The sequence below is a fragment of the Spea bombifrons genome, chromosome 1 (assembly GCF_027358695.1).
Source record: "Spea bombifrons isolate aSpeBom1 chromosome 1, aSpeBom1.2.pri, whole genome shotgun sequence".
Taxonomy (NCBI): Eukaryota; Metazoa; Chordata; class Amphibia; order Anura; family Pelobatidae; genus Spea; species Spea bombifrons.
Window position 1 is genome coordinate 137,654,134 of NC_071087.1, and position 20,527 is coordinate 137,674,660.

General features: G+C 41.0%; 1 protein-coding gene across 1 annotated transcript in view; it reads left to right on the plus strand.

Annotated features, from left to right (window-relative positions):
• Positions 1-5,687: 5,687 nt before the first annotated feature.
• The window catches only part of LIX1 (limb and CNS expressed 1), a 67,065-nt gene continuing 52,225 nt past the window's right edge, over positions 5,688-20,527 (plus strand). The window contains exon 1 of the mRNA XM_053474728.1: positions 5,688-5,869. Within this exon, the coding sequence (XP_053330703.1) occupies positions 5,761-5,869 (109 nt within the window). The 5' untranslated portion in view covers positions 5,688-5,760. The remainder of the gene's footprint in view (positions 5,870-20,527) is intronic.

Genomic DNA, 20,527 nt, shown 5'->3' on the forward strand with positions numbered 1-20,527 from the left:
TAGTTGTATATGATATATTTTTACATTTCCTTTTCAGATGGGAAACTCGGATAAAGTTAAAAACATACATTTAGGTGATATGGCACTTTCCAAATGAGATACAGAGCAATGAATCCTGTGAATGCGTCTACAGCTGGGTCGCATTGCTGCGGCTTATTTTCAAACTTTAGGAACTTTAGGAATCTGCTTCTTTCTACCACTCACTTTTGAGGAACTGATACAGACAAGTTCTTCACTAGAAAACCGGTTAATAGAGAGTGGGAGATACTTATAGTATTTATAGTACTAACATCCACGTAACCGTGACGGAAACTCAGAGAAACCATCCCTGAGGTGTTCAGTTATTGGAAGGCTGCAGACAAATAAAGCCAAGTCTCTTACCTGGAGCCAGTCTCGCTCCCTGCTTGCACTACTACTGTGCGGTTGCATTAGGTGACCCTACTGCTCTTCTGCTTCCTATTGCGGGCCTGTCCTGTTTAAACGATTGGGACTGGTCCTTTGTGTTGTACTATCAATCCAGTGAGTTGAAACAATGTGCCTTGCTGTAACTAAATATAACAAACTCGCCCACAGAGGTATGTATGTGTACAAAGCATGGGCTACCACATATGTACACCCTACGTGAAGCATACATGTCAGGTCTCCTGTAAAATTACTGAATATTATCTTTAGAAATATCACCTTTTTTTCATTTGGTGTATAGATATCACCATTTTGCTATCTGGTATATTAAGCATATTCTATTATATGAAAATAATGTATGGTGAAGTCATGAAGCACAATTATGTTGCAAACTCTCTCTTTAGTGAATAGACCCTTTAATCTCAGATGTATCGAAATGGCTAGCCCTCAAAAATTAATTCTCCATAGCGTAAGTCATGACATTTTAATACTCCCGAGTCCTCTTCTACCAAACTAAAATTTAAAAAAAAATGGTGTATCCACGTACCATGATGTTCCCATAATTGTTTTCTGCTGTATATAAGAAAACATCTGTTTCTTTTTGATTTATATTATATTTACGCCGTATCACAAACCAGTACTTTTGCTCGTGTAACTCTTAAAAGATCAGGATCCAACAGACATTGAAAGAAGTGTTGTGGTCTATTTTGCTCTCCCCATTGCCTACCAGAACACACAACAGTTAATGGAAGAACAAAAAAAAAACATTTTTGTCATCATTAAAATATTACAATTTGACTCAGACTTTGTTCAGAGTAACAACATTCTTGTAGAAGGTCATGTTTGGGTTTACAAGAGCCGGAGCGCTCAGTTCTCGTTTTACGAGTCAATACTCGACAAGTTCTTAACTAGAACAATTTATGGATAAGAAAGGTTATATTAATACAGCATTTGTAACACCTAATAAATGAATATCCTGTATAATTATGCTCTATTATTTTACCCCAAGCATTCAGGAGTTTCAGACCATGATGGTAACTACAGTACCGGTCGATTAAAACACTTGGTGGGAATGTCTCGTATGTACGCGATCGTTAAACCTAAACCACATTTTAAGGAAACTCATTTGTTTTTGTATAGAAGAGCCAGTTTTCAATCTGACTTAAGATCATTGGAAAAGAAAAATGATTATGGCGCAGAGATAGTATTTCCAAATAAAATGGTTGTTCGGTAGTTTAAATGCATGCTTTATTAAGCCGTCACAGAAAGTCCGTGATCAAGGCTCTGCGACACGTTTCTTTGATGGTGTGATAAAACATGTTTGTTACGCTGCTGACACCACATCGTTTCTTTTGTATTTGATGTTGGGGGAGAACGAAAACCCTTGACCTGTATAACCCATTTGGCTCCTTCTACTGTGTCCAGCCTATCCAGTTCTTATGGCAAGGCCCGATACAGTAAATCGATTACCTTTATTTATGTAGTGCCAACAGATTCCATAGCGCTGTCACAATAGACACAACTGATGATAACTTTCACACAGGTTAAGCCATATTGGTACAGAAGGTGAAGAGGACCTTGTCCTTGGGAGCTTACTATCTATTGTGACATATTACATCATCTCAAGGGGAGATTTTATTAAAACATCATTTAAAGGATTAGCATCATGCCAGCATTAACTTGGGTAATTTCCAATCTGTCCTGTGAGAGTCCCGAACATAAATCAGTAAAATTCAGGATACCTGTAAGGTCCAAACTTGTTGTTTTGAGGACTGGCACTTTTAGGATCTGTTGCAGAGGCATGGACTGTATTGCACCCCATTTTCTAGCAATGTGCTTTAGATATTACTACCCCCTTAAGAGAACTCAACTGTCATAACACCTCGGGTCAATAAAATGACTCAAGACTTTATTATAAAATTAATTTAGAGGAGGTGTAACTTTAAAACTCGGTTTATATATAGGGTAATATAGATAGGGTCATGTAATAAAACTCTACTATTTCCAAATCCTTTTTTTTTTTTTTTTTTTTTTACTTTCAAGCGCAATTTATATTAAGACATTACCAACAAGGGTCATAAAGGATCATTATTAGAATTATTTATTAATTTATATAAATGCCACATAGTATAAGAGAATTCTCTAAAAAAAAAAAAATAATTAATGTTTTTACAGGTAAAGATGCTAATTGTGTCACAAATCTGTTAGTTTTATACCACGTACACTTTTTATGGATAAACCTGTAGTTTTTAACCACATTTTAGAAAGATTAGCCTACTGTTGCCCCATCTGCGTTACGAGACAGCTAGGCCGGACTGAGGGGAATCCAGTGGCTTTTCATAAAGTTAAAAGCCTAAAATGTATTAAATTCAGCCACAAACCTTGTCACAAAGCAGGGAGGCAGAGGATGAATTGTTAAAACCACCATCTCCACCAAAAGCTTTTTTTTTTGAAGATCACATTTCACATTTTAAGCCAATAAATCCAGTATTATGAGGTTTGATCACATAAATGATACCAGAAGGAGCATTTTCTACATGCGCAATTATAAAGGAATTATTTGTCAGCGCATGGAATTATTGTGAATTCAAATTGATACGCTGAGCGAGAAAAGGGAGGGTGACATGATACAATAATGGCCATTGAAACCATTGAAAAATGAGTTGGCCCTGTTAGAAGGAAGTGCTCACGGTGAAACATGTTCTTTGATGGTTCAGTGAAACAATATCAACAGCAATTTGACAGATGAAATAAAGAGTAGTTCTGTGCTGTTTACTTTGAGATGTAGAGAGTTACGCAGTGCCTGGGACGTGGCTCTTGCACATTCACTCTCCGGCGCTGATTTTGGCCTGAAGCACCAAAGACTTTCCTGTGTCATTTCACCCAAGCCATTCATTTGTATCTACTTAGTCTGCAATCGCGACGGCCTGTCCTCTCTTCCCAAATCTAACGAGCACCATGCGGTCGCACATTAGTATCTGCGGTATCCTGAATAACCGCCCTGGAGCAGATGACGGAAGACTTTACGCTGGCCAGTTCCAAAGCTTTAGCTACAAGGAGACAGCTGCTTAGCACAACAGGATTGTGTTTTCTGGAATTGTGTTCCACATTGTACTTTGAATTGGGTTTTTTTTTCAACATTAAGGAACTTGAGATAACGTAACTGTTTATTTCTTAGCTCAACAAAGTAAAATATGGTCCTGACCACCTAAGCCAACTACCACGCTTTTAACAGCTTTATTACTAATAACTAGTTGCACTTCAGATACAGGGTAAATTTTGTAATAAAGAGAAAACACTGCACACATTATATTAAGGAACAACACAATCAACACAAAATCTCTGCATATAACATCAGCGATTCTGATTCTGTATGTAATGACAAAGAAACCTCTGAGCAATTGTACATAAGAAAACAGACGTAGTCAGTCCGGGTGAAAGCACGTCTGTCTGTCTTGAGACTCATTCCAACATCTGCCTATGAAGTCCACAAATCAAAATTGACCAGTCTGCTCTGTCGTGCCAAGAGTGGATGATCCTTTGTACACATAAGTACCCAAGGTCAGAGTAATAAAGAGCTCTTATGGGGCTACATGCTAAATGTACTTGAGTTGGCAGGAGCATTTCCTCGGTTGTTTCTTAACTGCACCACTATTACCACTATGGTTGTTATCAGTAGCGTAACTACAGGGGGGGGGCGAACTCACCTCTCTAGGGGGCAACCCCTGCAACCACTTGTTCCTTTTTTCTTATGCCTGTCTCTCTGTGCCATTTCAAAATTGTTCAGTAAGGGCCAGTTGAGGTCAAAAAGGCCCTTTCTAAAATATTTTGAGCCGACACATGACCCTACGGTGAAACCAAATGTGTATGTGTGTTAGCCTGTGTACATTTGTGTTGTTGCATATATATGTGCCATATTGTATGTTGGAGGGCAAGGGGCAAAGATGGCACTGTGGCGCATGTTGCTTGGTGAAGTTGGGGGCCCAAGGCAGTTTCTAGTTATGCCCCTGGTTGTTATACATGAGGACTAGCTAGCTGATGCATCCCACTTTGGGATCCAAGTGCCCTTACTTGCTTTCCTTCCCCTGATGCCCTCAGTGCGTAGGAAACAGTAGAAAATGTCTTTCTAAAATAAATTGTGTAAATCAGACACACTCTTACACGTGCATTACTCAGTTACATATATATAAAACTACAGGGTTATAGAATAATAACGCTGACTAAAGCTGACTAAACCTGACTACCACCGGGTCTCTAATACACCTCCTAAAGTGCCCCTCTTTTCACTTTGAAATGGTAGGATTTATCTTATGTTAAATGGACAGATCAAAATATCAGCGTTAGAAATATATTATTCTTATTCTTATTTTCTTCTGAAACCACCTGATTCAGCTATGCACTAATAGGATGCTTGAAAAACATGTCTAATTTATCTATGAATTATGCAGGGTCCCTCAAAGAAGAATTTACCTTTCATGATGCATAGTAAAAAAAAAATTGAAAAGTTTCAATTCGCAGTTTAGTGAATAATCCCCTTAATGAAATGTCTAAAAACATCTGGATAGTTTGGCAGGTTTGACAAAGTTTGTACTAAAGATCTCAAAACTAGTAGTGGTTGATCATGGGCTTGAAGTACAACCATGGCTTAGGGGCGACCCTAAATCACAGAGAGGCGGAATCTGGGGTTCTGACGTATCACCCTAACACCGATCATCGGATAAGGGGTAGATGAAATTGTAATTTGAAATGGTACAATGTTAAAACTACTATAATGCCATGTACTGCTGTTCCTTTGTTATAAAATTATTAAAATGTGTAAAAAAAAACTTTTATAAAAATATACAACCATAAGGTTAATTTAAAAAAATAAGAAAAATGTTAAAATAATCTTCTAACCAGGGGCACTAAATAAAAAGAATGCACTATCCAAGGCAACCCTAATTAAATACAATTAAATAGAAATCCTCAAACTAATGTTATATCCCCTCTGCAGATTTTACCAAGTTAACAGGTTTTTCTTAAACAAAAATAACCCAATACGAATGATTCCCTGGAATCCATGTAGGGAAAGTTTGGATGAAAAGAGAAATGCTTTTCTCATGGCTGGCTGTTCTCAGTGGCCTGTAGGTGGGTGTGTTGAACAGAAGGAAGCAGTGGGAATGAAGCTGTCAGCTAATTAGCTCAGCCTACAACAAAGATAAGCAAAGCCAGGGAGGAGGACCCCCTGAGGGTCTTTAGATCCTGGCCCATGTCTGATTGGCAGATGTTAAAAGAGATTTCTCAGTAATCCACTGCATCAATGAACTACACAAATTCAGAGGAGAGCTGGACTGACTCAGGCATGTGGACACTTTCTGCATGGACCTTGAAGACTTCACAACCAGCATGGAGAGAAGTCTGGATTCCCTGCAGCTTCTAGTTACCCAGGTGTTGCCCCAGAGTGACCCATCCATGGTATTCAGAGACTGTAAGTACAGGTTAATATATTATAAACTCCTTATAGCCCAGGACATGTCTGTATAAGCACATGGGAATCTAAATGCCATTGTTAGCTGATAGCATTGATTTTCTTGGAAAGTTGATTATTTTAAAGGAAATATGCATTAGACTTTGTGTAATGAGCTGAGAAATAATCATTTGCCTGTCTTAAGGATATGGAGGTGTATTCTATAAGGAGTAGAAAATGAAGAATAAAAGAATAAACAAAATAACAATAAGTATCTTGGTAATATGCATTGCTATTATAAAATGTTACTCCTTATATAAAACAATTGAATAACATTATTATAAATATATTTGTAAGACACTGAAAAACTCCGCCAGCATGTAGGAAAAGTTTTAGTGACTTTTAACCCTTTGTGTAGCATTGCAGGCTATTATGAAACTTTTATGAAACGTTTTATTAAAAATACCTTTTATGGATCCTCAAAAAAAATGTATTTTTTCATAGTCGGTAATCCAATGACATTCAATCAGCTTTGCTTTCTGATCCATGTATTAGAGGTTATTGCCTAATTTTTAATTTACATTCCTTAAATAATAAAATAGATAAGGCAATGGCAGTATGATATTTAGTATATAAACACGGTCTCATTGTACAGATCAAATACTAATATCCTCGTGCCTCCAGGCACAGAGTGGAAGATATTTTTTTTCCATCGCTAGTGTATCAAAATCTGTATTACTCTTAATAAAATCAATTTACTCCTCATAAGGCTCAATTTAAACATACGGAAAACAGCAGGAAAGATTTATCTTAAGACTTCCTGGAGGCATATGGCATGCCAAATATACATTTGTGTATGAAATGAAATTTTCCTGAACATGAAAATGAGGCATTTGATAGCTACAGACGTACCCAGGGGCTGCTAACTCATATTACTGTATGGAGCAAATAGCTGCTGGTATGCACAGTGCTTTACATTGGAGTTAATTGGGTATTTCAATTGCTATATAATTAAATCTCCCAACCATAGATTGTTACATAGATCTACATTTGCGCTAGATAAATACTGGTTAGATTTAATTTTTAGGCAGATTTGGTTGGGAAAAAATAGAAAGTGAGTAAAAATTAATCTGGCTCTCCGTTATTTTAATAGCGCTATGGTATCTGCTGGCGCTCTATCAATAAAATGTAATGTCAATTCTGAGTCTTTCCATCAGCTACCTTATGTGAGTTTATTGTACAAGGTGATTAGAATGTGTTACAGAAGCCAAATATATAAGTGGCTATATATATAATGTATATATATAATAATTTATGCGCTAATTACTAACTGGATTTATAACTCTTTGAGTGCCGGAGCTGTATACCTTGGAACCCCATATAGTTTCAAATTGCTGCTCTGTTTAATTGTTTGTGTTATTTTGTAGCACCTGCTCACCAATATTTTTGTTTTTACACATTATGCAGGGCTCTATGTGTGTGTTTTAAATATTGTTAACGTCGTCTGCATTATATGTGTGTCATGTAGGCTGCTGAAATCGTTTATTTTAAGGCAGCCAAACATATGTTCCCTAAGGAACGAGCCAGCGGCGGCTTATGATGTGTGGTCTGTTCTCTGCTGTCTATCACTATCCAGCTTTCCCTGGCATTGGATAACATGCATTTTCTGTCCGTAAACTTTATCCACAGTGTACATTTTTATATCTGGTTGGAGACGCTCCTTATAATATAATAACTGGCGTTTTAAGCCGTTTGAGAGTGGAGTATTGGGTAATAGCTAGTACTAGGTCTGTACTGAGCGATTGGGTATTGTGGTATCTATGTAACCCATTATTACTATTATTATAATTGTTATTATTTCTTAATTTATATAGCTCATATTATGTCCTGCTTTATCAAAGATGCAAGTGCATTACCCACTAGGGAAGTTTTTAAGGTCCAGCAGGTGAAATAATAATAATAATAATTAAATAATAGGGTCATTTAGAGCATTAGACAGGTAGATGCCAGCCGGCGCAGGGACCCCTGGAAGCATATACTTTCCCGTTCCTGGCGCGCTAGAGGCTCCGGCAGCAAGCACATGGGGGGGGGGGTTGGCGTGACTCTGACGTAGAGGTGCGGCTGTGAAGTAGGTTAGAGCTGGGCTAGAGCTGGGGAAGGATGTAAAAATACGGAAATGCTCTTCCCTGGCACCCTGTTGTGGTCCTATACAGTGTATTGTAGCCTGTGCTCCTGACCCTTTGCCTGTCTGACTATTCTATTGCCTGGTTGATTTTGTATTTCTGTCTGATCTCTATGTGTACCGGTTTGGTACACATAGACTACCTGATTCGTGTATGGACCCTTGGCTTGTATGACTGCCCGCTACGTGAACCCACCCTGCTATCCTGACTGTCCTGTTCGTTTTAACCCCTTGGGTTGCTGAGTTACCAGTTCGGAATCCTGTCCTTAGCTGGCACCCAAACCTTGCTGTATCTACTCGGTACCGATACTTACCTGCTTGAACGGAGGCCTCCTTGCTGTTGGGATTGTCTTAAGTCCTGGTTTACTCTTACCGAGGGCTTTTCTCTTGGTGGTTGTATTCTAGGCAGAAAAACTTCCACGATAAGTGCCTCTGGTGTGGGCACATGCAACGCTTCTCAGACATATAATGGGAGACATAGTAACACCCTATGACCCTCTCCATGGAGTTCAGTGGTGCTTAAATTTACAACCACATATAGGATACACATATAGGATACACAGTTTACCAAGTGAACCCTGGAAACCAACCATATATCCCAAATTTGACAGCAACCCCTGGCCATCTGTTTCTATAGTGCCTTATAGTCCCTTACCTTGGGATGAAGCCGTGCATGTTTACATGTCCATCAGACAGTGCTGCAGATGTGTCACTGACTAATCACCAGCTCCTCTTTACCATGAAGTACACTATATTAGCTAAAGTATGCGGACACCCCTCCTAATTATTGAGTTTAGGTGTTTCAGTCACACACATTGCTAACAGGTGTATAAAATCAAACACATAGACAGCCGTCTCCAAAGACAAATATTGGCAAGACAGTGGGTCATACGGAAGAGCTCAGTTACTTTAAACTTTAAGTCAGTTTGTGAAATTTCTGCCCTGCCAGATCCGGTCCACTGTAAGTGCTATAAATAAAGTATTTGCTCGATTATAAGACGACCCCCCAAAATCTGAATATTAATTTATGAAAAAAAGAAAAAGCTTGAATATAAGACAACCCTATAGGAAAAAAGTTTTACCAGTAAATGTAAATTCATGTAAATTTTTTTTTAATAAAAGCTATGATTGAGAAAAATATTTTGTTTTTATTTCCTTTTTTTTTCAACCTGCACCCCAGTTATGCACATCTGCCCCCTGTCTTGCCACTCTGCCCCAGAAATGCCTTATACCCCCTATATGCCACTGTGCCCCATGATATGCCTTTTAACCCTCTATATGCCACTGTGCCCCATGATATGCCTTTTGACCCCCTATGTGCCACTCTGCCTCTAGAATTGCCTTATACCCCTATCTCTGGCATTTAGGGGGTTAAAAGGCATATTATGGGGCATTTCACAGAGCACTCTGCCTACAGAAATGCCTTATGCCCCCCATTTAACAGTCCCTCCCTCCTCCAAACTTACCGGTGCTTCTGAGTCCCCGGTGCGTAGTCCGGGCAGTGTGTAGAGCTCTACGCGATTCGCGTAGACAACTTCCGCTGCAGCTGGGAGGAGGTGCGGTTAGCAGCGGGGGTTGTCTGCGTCCATCGCGCAGACCTTCCCCGGCTGTCAGAGATCAGAGTTCCCCGCACCGGTGCATAACACAGGAGGATCCAGGTCCCCTGCATCGCTGCGGGGGATCTGGATCTTAGTCTCATAGTCAGACCTAGTTGAGGTCTGATTATAAGACGATCCCGATCTCTGGAAAAAACCTCGTCTTATAATCAAGCAAATACGGTAATAGAAGCGTCTAGGGGTAACAGCTCAATGATAATGTTCAGGATTTTGGCCCCTTATTTTCTTTAAAGGGTAAAATGAATGCTACAGCATACAAGAGAGAGAGAGAGATTTTGGAAAATACTATACTTTCAACTGCAAAACAGTGTCACGGCGCACCAAGCAATGTCCATAAATACATGGTTTGACAGGTTTGTTGAGGAGAAATTCGAGTGTACTGCACAAAGTCCTGAAACTCCACTGAACACCTTTGGGATAAATTGAAACACCAATTGCGGGTCGGGCCTTCTCCTCCAACATCCATGCCTGACCTCACAAATGCTATATTGGCTAAATGGGTACAAGTTCCCACAGAAACACTCCAAAATCTTGTGGAAAGCCTTCCCAGAAGCATGGATGTTATAATAGCCGTAAATGGGGGGCAAGTCCATATTAATGGTCATGGATTTGGAATAGTATATACAACAAGCTCATATAGGTGTGGTAGGTGTACACATTTTTGGTTATATAGTGTATGTGTGTTTTAGCCACTGGTGACAGAATCACCCATTATCCTCGGCCAGATGTTGATCTGCTGTTATTCAAAGCAAGAACCATGGTAAGGCATAACCACAGGGGCAGCCATGCTCATAAAAACTAAATTCCTATCACCTTCATCCAGGATCTGACCAAATTTCCTTCCATTAGGTCTGAGTTTGCCATCCTACGCTGTGCAGTTTGTGTGTAGAAAAAAACCGCCATTAATATTATGGTTTTAATAACTAACCCCTGTTAGACAATATAGCATACAATCATTGCTTGATAATGAGTGCATGCTACCAATAAAATGCACAAATAATTGCTCTATAAACAAAAAGGGCCAAAGGTAGAACCATCCAGCACATCATTATTAGAAACCATCACCTCGCCAAACAAATTCCAAATCAAAAGAAGGCAAAAGAATGACTGCAGTACAGTCAATTATTGAAAGCACCTTCTATATGAATTGAATACGTTCTTCAAAGGTTTGTTTTTCATAGCAGTCTTATGAATCAAGATACAAGTGTCCATCTGCTTCTGATTTTCAGTAGAAAGTAGAATAAATGCAGAACAGGCATTCGTGAATGTGTGTGAATGTCGCTACGCAGCGCCCCTTCCTATATTTTCTACTCTTGATTCTAGAAGATTGTTTCTAATTGTCGGCCGTCGTACTGTTTGTAGCCCTAACGTCCTGTTGTCCAGGCGGCTTGGCTCGGAGGGAGGTGGGCATTTGCTCCCTGGGTAGCTCAGATTTCAGAAAGGAGGGTTGGCCCAGCGTGACTCTTAATATTAGGCCGAAATTCTGTGGTAGCCTCAACTATGTGCTCAAGGCCCAGTCAGAATGGTAAGGGCTGTCCTGCAGTATAAGCACGGTATAATTGAATAATATATTCCCTTTCATGAATTTATGCATCTCACATACTCCAGGGCAGAACTTTATATGTTCTGCAACGTGAAATTTGCATGTGTCTCGGAAAAAGTGACTAATGTGGTCACCCTAAATGTGTGGGTTTATTCACTAAGCTGCCAGTTGTTTAAGAGTTAAGGTAAACAGAGACATTTCATCTTAGCAACTTAACTATGCATTAAGAAGGGCCAACCCTATTAACTGTCTTACTCCAAGAGGTGTTGGGCTGGCAATGAATAATGTCTGCGCTTCTTACCCTAATAAAGTTGGCAATAAATATATAAACATAATATAAATTAGAGGTTTTGGTTATATGAATTGGCAAAAGCATAATTAAGCTCACCCGCCACGTCAAGGCACACTCTCAATAGGGTGAGAACCTACTCTCACCTCCTACATAGTGGACACAAAGCAGTTTATACTGCTACCAAAACCTTATTAGGCTAGGTTTCCACTTGGGTTTTTGTCCGGCGTTTTTTTCTTGATGAAAAACGCCAGGAAAACTGCCAAGAAAACTGCCACTGCATTTACCTGCGTTTTGGCGTTTTTTCTGCAGTTTTTTCTGGCGTTTTAGCCTTTCTGTGGAAATTGCTTTTTTTGAGCTTAGGCAGTTTTTCCAGCCTTTACAAGTTAGAAGTTTCACCCAGCTAAAAGGGATTAGGATAAATGGCAAGTATCTGCCCTCTCCTGATGTCATTTACTTGGTAGACCCTTTTGTCTCTTTTCTGTGGTTTGTAAGGCATGCTTTATTCCGAATGTCTGCTCCTCTGGGAAGATTGGCCCCAAATGATGGTGCAAATTGTTTGCTGTTGCTTTTGGCACGCAGGATCCAGTTGATGCGTTGGGTATGTTTGTTTGTAATGGCATGTTTGTTCCAAATGGTGTAAAATTCAATATGAACCAGTCCAGGACTTTGTTTTGTGTGAAACTGTTTGTTTTCAGCCTATTTCTCGTAGGACACACAGATACTGGGTCCATCCTCTGCATTGTAACTGGAAAAAACGCCATAAAAAACGCCAAGGCAATAAACCCACATGGCTTTTTCATGGCGTTTTTTCTCTCCCATAGACTTCTATTGGAGAAAAAAAGCCAAGATTTCTTGCAAAAAACGCCAGAATGTCAACATGCTGCGATTTTGAAAAACTGCCACAGAGCCCAAAAAAGCAGAAAAACGCCAAAGAGGACTGAAAAAACGCCAAACAGAAAAACGCCAAGTGGAAATGGCATTTTGCGATTTCCTATTGAAGAACAGCTAACATCTGGCTGCAGCCGTTTTTCACAAAAAAAAACGCCAGGTGGCGCTATTGGCGTTTTTATAGGCGTTTTTAGCAAAAAAAACCAAATGGAAACCTTGCCTTAATGTGTTGGGGGAGGTGCAATTAAACCTCCTCCCTATTAACCCCTGGACAGCAAGCTGCAACCAGACTGATGAGGAGCCAACAACCTCAAATATGTGCAAACAGGGAAAAGAAAAAATGTCGGTGCGCTAAGCTAGTCACAGGCTCAAATAATACAAATGTGTAATACGAGGCCTACCAAACAGGTGTAAGCATGCAGCAAGAAACAGTGTATTGGCTGTACAATGTATACAAAAAACAAAAACTGTCTGCGCTTCTTACCCTAATAAAGTTGGCAACAAATATATAAATATAATATAAATGAGAGGTTTTGGTTATATGAATTGGCCAAAGCATAATTAAGCTCACCCGCCACGTCAAGGCACACTCTCAATAGGGTGAGAACCTACTCTCACCTCCTACATAGTGGGCACACAAAGCAGTTTATACTGCTACCAAAACCTTGTACAGCCAATACACTGTTTCTTGCTGCATGCTTACACCTGTTTGGTAGGCCTCGTATTACACATTTGTATTATTTGAGCCTGTGACTAGCTTAGCGCACCGACATTTTTTCTTTTCCCTGTTGGCAATGAATAATGCATAGTTAATGTGAGAAGAATAGTGCAATGATTTGAGGATATATGATGCAGAAAGGCTATCTAAGCCCTCCTTGTAGGAGACCGTTGCAGGGTTGACCTTATATAATGTATTGTTAATTGAAGTGGAATTTCATCTCATCTTAACTCTGTTGTCTGTCCCACTTAATCATTCAAATGAATATAGCACTTCCTCCCTATTTTTATGTTGAACTCATATTGGAGTCCATATTTGCGCTTTACTGCATGCGAACAGGTGCAGCCATTCCTTAGTCATTCTTATCTTCCAGCTGCCTCTACTGAAATAAGGGAACATAACACAATGCATTTTTTGTACATTATGATATAATATATATACAGTATATAATCAACAATTTGCACAGGGCTTCTTATAATACATACATTATTTAAGGAGGGCCTGGCGGCTCGCAAACTTACAATATGTGAAAAAACGCAGCAAATCTTTATTTAATCATAAGTCTCGTATTCAATGGTTTAAGTAAAAGTTAAGTCCAGACGTTCTGTAGTTTTTTGGGGGTTTTTTTTTTACATAAAAATTTAATTCAGAACTCCTAAAACAGAAAGTTGTGACTACCCTTTCCACTGCCCGTCATCCATAGGGTTTTGCAATATGCTTCTCGGTCTGAGCGCGGCAAGCTCACAGTCTCATGCTTTAAGTTACAATTTATAATGGGTTACAGCTGCAAAAGGGCGCGCTTATGATTTTTATGTCTAAGTGATATGGTTTTAGTGATTATGTGCCATAGATTGATTTAAGAAATGTAATCTAGCCTTAGAAGCCCTCTCACAAAAGAATTTCTTTATGTAATAGATTTCATATTGGATTTTCAGCTCTAAATGCTTCTCTTGTGGTCTTTTCTTCTTCTTCACTTTAGGCTTTGTTGTAATTTTTTTTCTTTTGGTCGCGGTATTTTTTTAGATGGCGATATAAATAATCCACCTTGACGTTCCTGTTTTTATAGGAAGGATAAAATGGGCGAGGTGTTTTATAATTCCAGAGCCTCGCACAGATCAATCATTTATGTCGCTGATAACAGCCGCCTGTATATTGAAGACCTTGTAGCTTAAATGATGTCAGAGGTTTGTTCTGCAAGTTGATGAAGATATTTGACCCTTATGTCTTCTTTCTCTGTATAAGTCTCCTTAGTTTTCATTTTAACTATCCTGTGTTTAAATCTGTTAAGGGTACAAGAAACACCTCAAAACATATAAAAATGTCAACTTCATCACACAGCGCTCGTCTAACAAAAAGTGTAACATATTGGGATTTATTCACTAAGCAGTAATTGAAGCAGCACTATCCCCAGTTGTTATTCTTCTACAAGGGCAAGATTAATGCGGCAGGATGAAATCCTTATACAATGTAAGAGCCAGGCAGACTTTCTTGGTAGCCAAAATGGCAGATGTAAGAGCCAGTACAGAGGTTTGGTCCAAGCGTAGCAGCACCTGTAGCCCTCAATTAGATTACCACTAACGATTTTTTTTTGGGGGGGGGGTACGCTTTCCTGCCACTGATTGGCAGGTTCAAGCAGCCAATCCATGAAACATTGGAACACAAACAACTTTTAACCCCTTAAGGACAATGGGCGGTTCCAAAACCCATTGAAAAGAATGCATTTTGAGCCCGTACATGTACAGGCTTTGTCATTAAGGGGTTAATATGTGTTCTTTGTTGAATATCCTGTCTGGGACACTAGGGTGTCCTTTTAACAGAACAAACAAACATAATTCCCACACTGCCGTTCATCCTTATTTTTTTTCTTTCTGTTTATTCTTAGATGTTGTGGTCCGTTCTTTTCCTTATTTGGATGGCTCCACTCGTAGAATTTTATCACACTTCTCTAATCTTTTAAAGGACAACTGGGTAGATCTGCTGCGTTTTGCAGAATTTTCTCACGGCTACTTTCCTTATGAATCCTCTTAAATGTATTTGTAATTGTGCAACTATGAACATCCCATAGCATTTAAAAATTCCAGCTGTGGAATAGCATCTTTAAAAAATGATGTGTCTGCTTTGCTTATACCGCAAAAAACAGTGTTATCTAACCTAAAATAAATGAGTAGTGCTAGACATAATCTAATGTGCATTACCCATTGGTACAAATTGTTAAACCGTAGCATCTTTATTATGTTTTTTTTTTTAATAGTTGTTAGGGACTGTCTGGTGTCCCAGTCATCTCTTGATTTTTTTTAACGTTTTACTTAGGGAGAAGCTGCAGCTCCCAGTTTCCACTCTGGTGTGATCATTTGTGCCAGCAAAATATTTTTCCTTGCCTGCACATGGGGAATTATTAGACCCCCACAATGATAGCTGTGCTGGAGCTGACTGGAGGTAACTAAATCACGTTGTCAGGACTCGGGTGATCAGGTCGGGTAGGAGCCCATGCGCAGGGGTTACTTGGGGTTCAGTATGTAACCCAGGGTGCATGATTATGCAAACAAAGACAGCACCAACAGAAATCCAGGTAATCCAGTGTATTTTATGTATATAACAGAACCAGCAAATAAGGGTAATAGTCTAAGCAAGTAACCGGACGTATGGCAAAATAAAATACAGGTAATAAGTCTTTTGGCAGGGAGCCCACTTGGAAGGGCACGACAGACAGAGAGCCCGCTTGGAAGGGCACAAAAGGCACACAGCCCGCTTGGAAGGGTACGAAAGGCACACAGCCCGCTTGGAAGGGTACGAAAGGCACACAGCCCGCTTGGAAGGGTACGAAAGGCACACAGCCCGCTTGGAAGGACACAATAGCAGGGAGTCCACTTGGAAGGACACAATAGCAGGGAGTCCACTTGGAAGGACACAATAGCAGGGAGTCCACTTGGAAGGACACAATAGCAGGGAGTCCACTTGGAAGGACACAATAGCAGGGAGTCCACTTGGAAGGACACAATAGCAGGGAGTCCACTTGGAAGGACACAATAGCAGGGAGTCCACTTGGAAGGACACAATAGCAGGGAGTCCACTTGGAAGGACACAAAAGCAGGGAACCAGGAACAGTACAGGTGCAGAGCCACAGCAGGAAGGTCCATAGACTTCAATACAAAGGCCCTGACTGAAGGGCAGGGCAGGTTCATAAAGGCAGGGCAATGCAGGTAACAAGGCCCAGCTGGATGTATTCACTAGGGCTCAACCCAGGTAACAAGGCACACCTGAGTTCTGAGTGCTCCAGAGGGCGGAGGGTGGCCACAAGTGGTAGTAGATGTAAATGGCACAGGTATGAAAAAGCCATGGTTCAGGCAGCAAAAAAAGTGGTTCCTGACAGTACCCCCTCCCCAAGGAGCGGTCACTGAACGCGAACAGTCTGAACAAAATCTGTACAACTTTAATAAACTGAGCAGAAGGGTGTACTTAATGTGATTTCTTCTTCTTCTTCTTCTTTTTCTTTTTCGGTAAAGCTTGTTCACCGATCTCCAGGTCTTCCTTTCTGATTATATTGCCATTAGAGTTAATAACACAATCAAAGGAATCGTAGGTCAAATTATGACTGGATGCTGAAGAGGTTGAGGAGAAGGTATGATTCAGGGCTGTCTCTTTCCATGTACCAGGGGTCACATAGCTGCCCTGTACCCAGGGTACCACTAAGGGCAGTTCAGTATGGGAAGCATTGATGGAAGGCCCCTTCTTACCCAGAGATGGAATAGGGTCATGCATCTTTGTTACCAGTCCAGAGGTGATACTAGGGGCTTTGGTAGTCTCTGGTGTATCACACTTTGCTGAGGTAGCAGTGATAGGAGTTGCAATCACAGCTGAACAGAAAGCAATAGGAAGTTCATCCATATGGGAGCAACCCACACTGCCACAGACTGTAGGATCACAGCCGCTGCATTCCATCACAGAACAATCATCATCAGGCTTCAGCTGGACATCCACTGGAGTTTGATAAGCATTAGGAATCACAGGGGTTGGTATATACTCCATAGGTTCACTGTCCTGGGGAATAAAGCTACTTCCCCTTTTAGGAGAGCTCTGTAATTGTGACGTAGACTGTTCAACCGGTACAGAGGGTTTAGGAGGTTTCAGAGGACATTGGGTGATCCAGTGTCCCTTTTTGCCACAGTAAAAGCAAGATTCCTCATCACGCCTTTGTTGCAATTCGGTTGCGGTAAGGGGTTCACGTTTCCTAGATTTCCTAGGAGATTCCTTTTTAATACTGGTAACAGGCTCGTTGGATTTCTCAGGTGATTTAGCAGGTGTAGGTGAATGGTCTTCATGAGAGTGATTGGAGTTGGAGTCCCAGATTTGCATTAATGATTTGCACAGTTCAAGCAAACATTCTCCTATCACTTTGATGACTGAAAGTAACCCCGCAGACTCCTTGTAATGGCCTTTGTATTCTGTCAGGACTCGGGTGATCAGGTCGGGTAGGAGCCCATGCGCAGGGGTTACTTGGGGTTCAGTATGTAACCCAGGGTGCATGATTATGCAAACAAAGACAGCACCAACAGAAATCCAGGTAATCCAGTGTATTTTATGTATATAACAGAACCAGCAAATAAGGGTAATAGTCTAAGCAAGTAACCGGACGTATGGCAAAATAAAATACAGGTAATAAGTCTTTTGGCAGGGAGCCCACTTGGAAGGGCACGACAGACAGAGAGCCCGCTTGGAAGGGCACAAAAGGCACACAGCCCGCTTGGAAGGGTACGAAAGGCACACAGCCCGCTTGGAAGGGTACGAAAGGCACACAGCCCGCTTGGAAGGGTACGAAAGGCACACAGCCCGCTTGGAAGGACACAATAGCAGGGAGTCCACTTGGAAGGACACAATAGCAGGGAGTCCACTTGGAAGGACACAATAGCAGGGAGTCCACTTGGAAGGACACAATAGCAGGGAGTCCACTTGGAAGGACACAATAGCAGGGAGTCCACTTGGAAGGACACAATAGCAGGGAGTCCACTTGGAAGGACACAATAGCAGGGAGTCCACTTGGAAGGACACAATAGCAGGGAGTCCACTTGGAAGGACACAATAGCAGGGAGTCCACTTGGAAGGACACAATAGCAGGGAGTCCACTTGGAAGGACACAAAAGCAGGGAACCAGGAACAGTACAGGTGCAGAGCCACAGCAGGAAGGTCCATAGACTTCAATACAAAGGCCCTGACTGAAGGGCAGGGCAGGTTCATAAAGGCAGGGCAATGCAGGTAACAAGGCCCAGCTGGATGTATTCACTAGGGCTCAACCCAGGTAACAAGGCACACCTGAGTTCTGAGTGCTCCAGAGGGCGGAGGGTGGCCACAAGTGGTAGTAGATGTAAATGGCACAGGTATGAAAAAGCCATGGTTCAGGCAGCAAAAAAAGTGGTTCCTGACACACGTGAGGTGTATTGGACCGAACCCTGGCTATTCCTGACTGATGTCCACTTCCATTACTGACCCCCTTCCTCACAACTCTAGCCAGATCCCCCAACCTAGGTGTCCTAAAATGTTGCAGCGTATATTAATATCACTGTGAGCAGGGTCGGCCCTACCATGGAGCCAAGTGGGGCAGTTGGTCCAGGCCGCCCCAAGCCCTTCTTTTTTTTAAAGCGGAAGAGAGAGGGGGCGCCGAGTGGTTTTCACTTACCAAGTTGTCAGTACCCGCTCGGCGCCCCTCTCTCTCCTCTGCGAGCCCTCTAGCTCGGTCTTGGTGCCGGCTTGTAATGCTGAGCGCCGGAAGATGACGTCATTTCCGGCGCTCAGCATTACAAGCCGGCACCGAGACCGAGCAGGGAGACTTGCTGCAGGACTGCTTAAAGGTAAGTACAAGGGGGGGGGGTAGGGTAGATAATAGGGAGGGAGAGTAAGGGTAGATAATAGGGAGGGAGGGAGAGGAAGGGTAGATAATGGGGGGGCGGCATTTTAAACTTCGCCCCAGGCAGCATTATGTCTTGGGACGGACCTGACTGTGAGTCTCTGTAACTGTAATTCTTAAATCACACTTCCTTAGTACTTGGTGTTTTAACATGATTTCAGTTGTTGCCATTACCCCCAACCACAGTGTCTGATTTGGCTATTGCTCATACACAGTATCTAGTTGGCCTTAAATTCAGGACATTCGTTGAAAAATACGTCCGGCTGGTACATAAATCCTGTTGTCAGGACCGTCCTTACCAAATATGTTGGACTGTTGACAACTATGTGTTCTGTATGTAATAAATGCATTATAATACAACCCTGATATGTGTTATTGAGATATCATATGCATCATTGAATGGTTCTTCATGGATCCCTTGATAATTTAACAGTTTGAAATTATCTACTCTCTTCTACTAAAAAGACCATGCTTTGTTATAAAGAAAATAGAACCTTCTATTACAACATTTTACTACCCTAGAGGTACTTTGTCAGGTTTCTGGCAGTAAGAAGATGAAATTCCACACATGGTCACATAATTCCTATTTGTTCATAAATCATCTTCATTGGATGAAATATCTTGGCATGTTTCCACCTTCACATTATCACCGGTTTTGAGTCTGAAGAACAGCAGAGGCATTCAGTTGTACAAATCCTTTACAATTAGAAGTATGCTTGTTCTGCAGAGTACATACATGTGAATAATGTCACTAACTGCTAGTTTAACGCAACCGGCCTGAAATGGCCTTTGCTCTAATATAATACTTGCATATGTAGAATATGCATTCTTCAAAATGAAGAAAAGGAAAAATAAAGCACTTACCTAAGGTACAAGCTGCAGCCCTGAAGATTCAGCTGCCCTCCTTCGCCATAATCTGATGATTTTTCGCTGCTTGAGGCATTGAAATCAATGGGAATGCATGTGCCCAAAGATATGAACAGGAAATAGCTGGGGAGTGGGAAAAGGGGCAAATGTCCCGATTTACACGGGAAAGTCCTGATTCAGGGGCTGATCAAGTTCCATGAAGTGGAGATCGGGCCTCTGTTCCAGTCTTCCCAGTCTCATGTACTGCGTGTGGGATATGTTAAATTAGATTGGGGAGTGGGGGGTTGGATGCCAGCTTCAGGAGTGCTCCCCATGAAGGAGACGAGTGCAATGAGTTTTCTTCAGCCCTGTAATCACAATGTACACTAAAGAAAATGACTTTATAACTCAAATGTATGTGAATAAAATGTATAAATACCTTGCTGTTACATCAGTAGGTCATAAAGTCACTTGAGACATCTCAGTAGCACCCTAGCTACGCCACTGACAACACACATTAAAACAGTGTCCCCTTTTGGCCATTTTAAATGTTGGTGAGCAGGTTAATAGATCAGTCCCCTTCATTACACACTTTTATTTTTAATGTTCATTGTAACAAAACAAAGCTTGCATCAAAACCTTATGGTCTCATTTTGTATAACAACTAGATGCAAGTTAAATGTACCCCAAATACT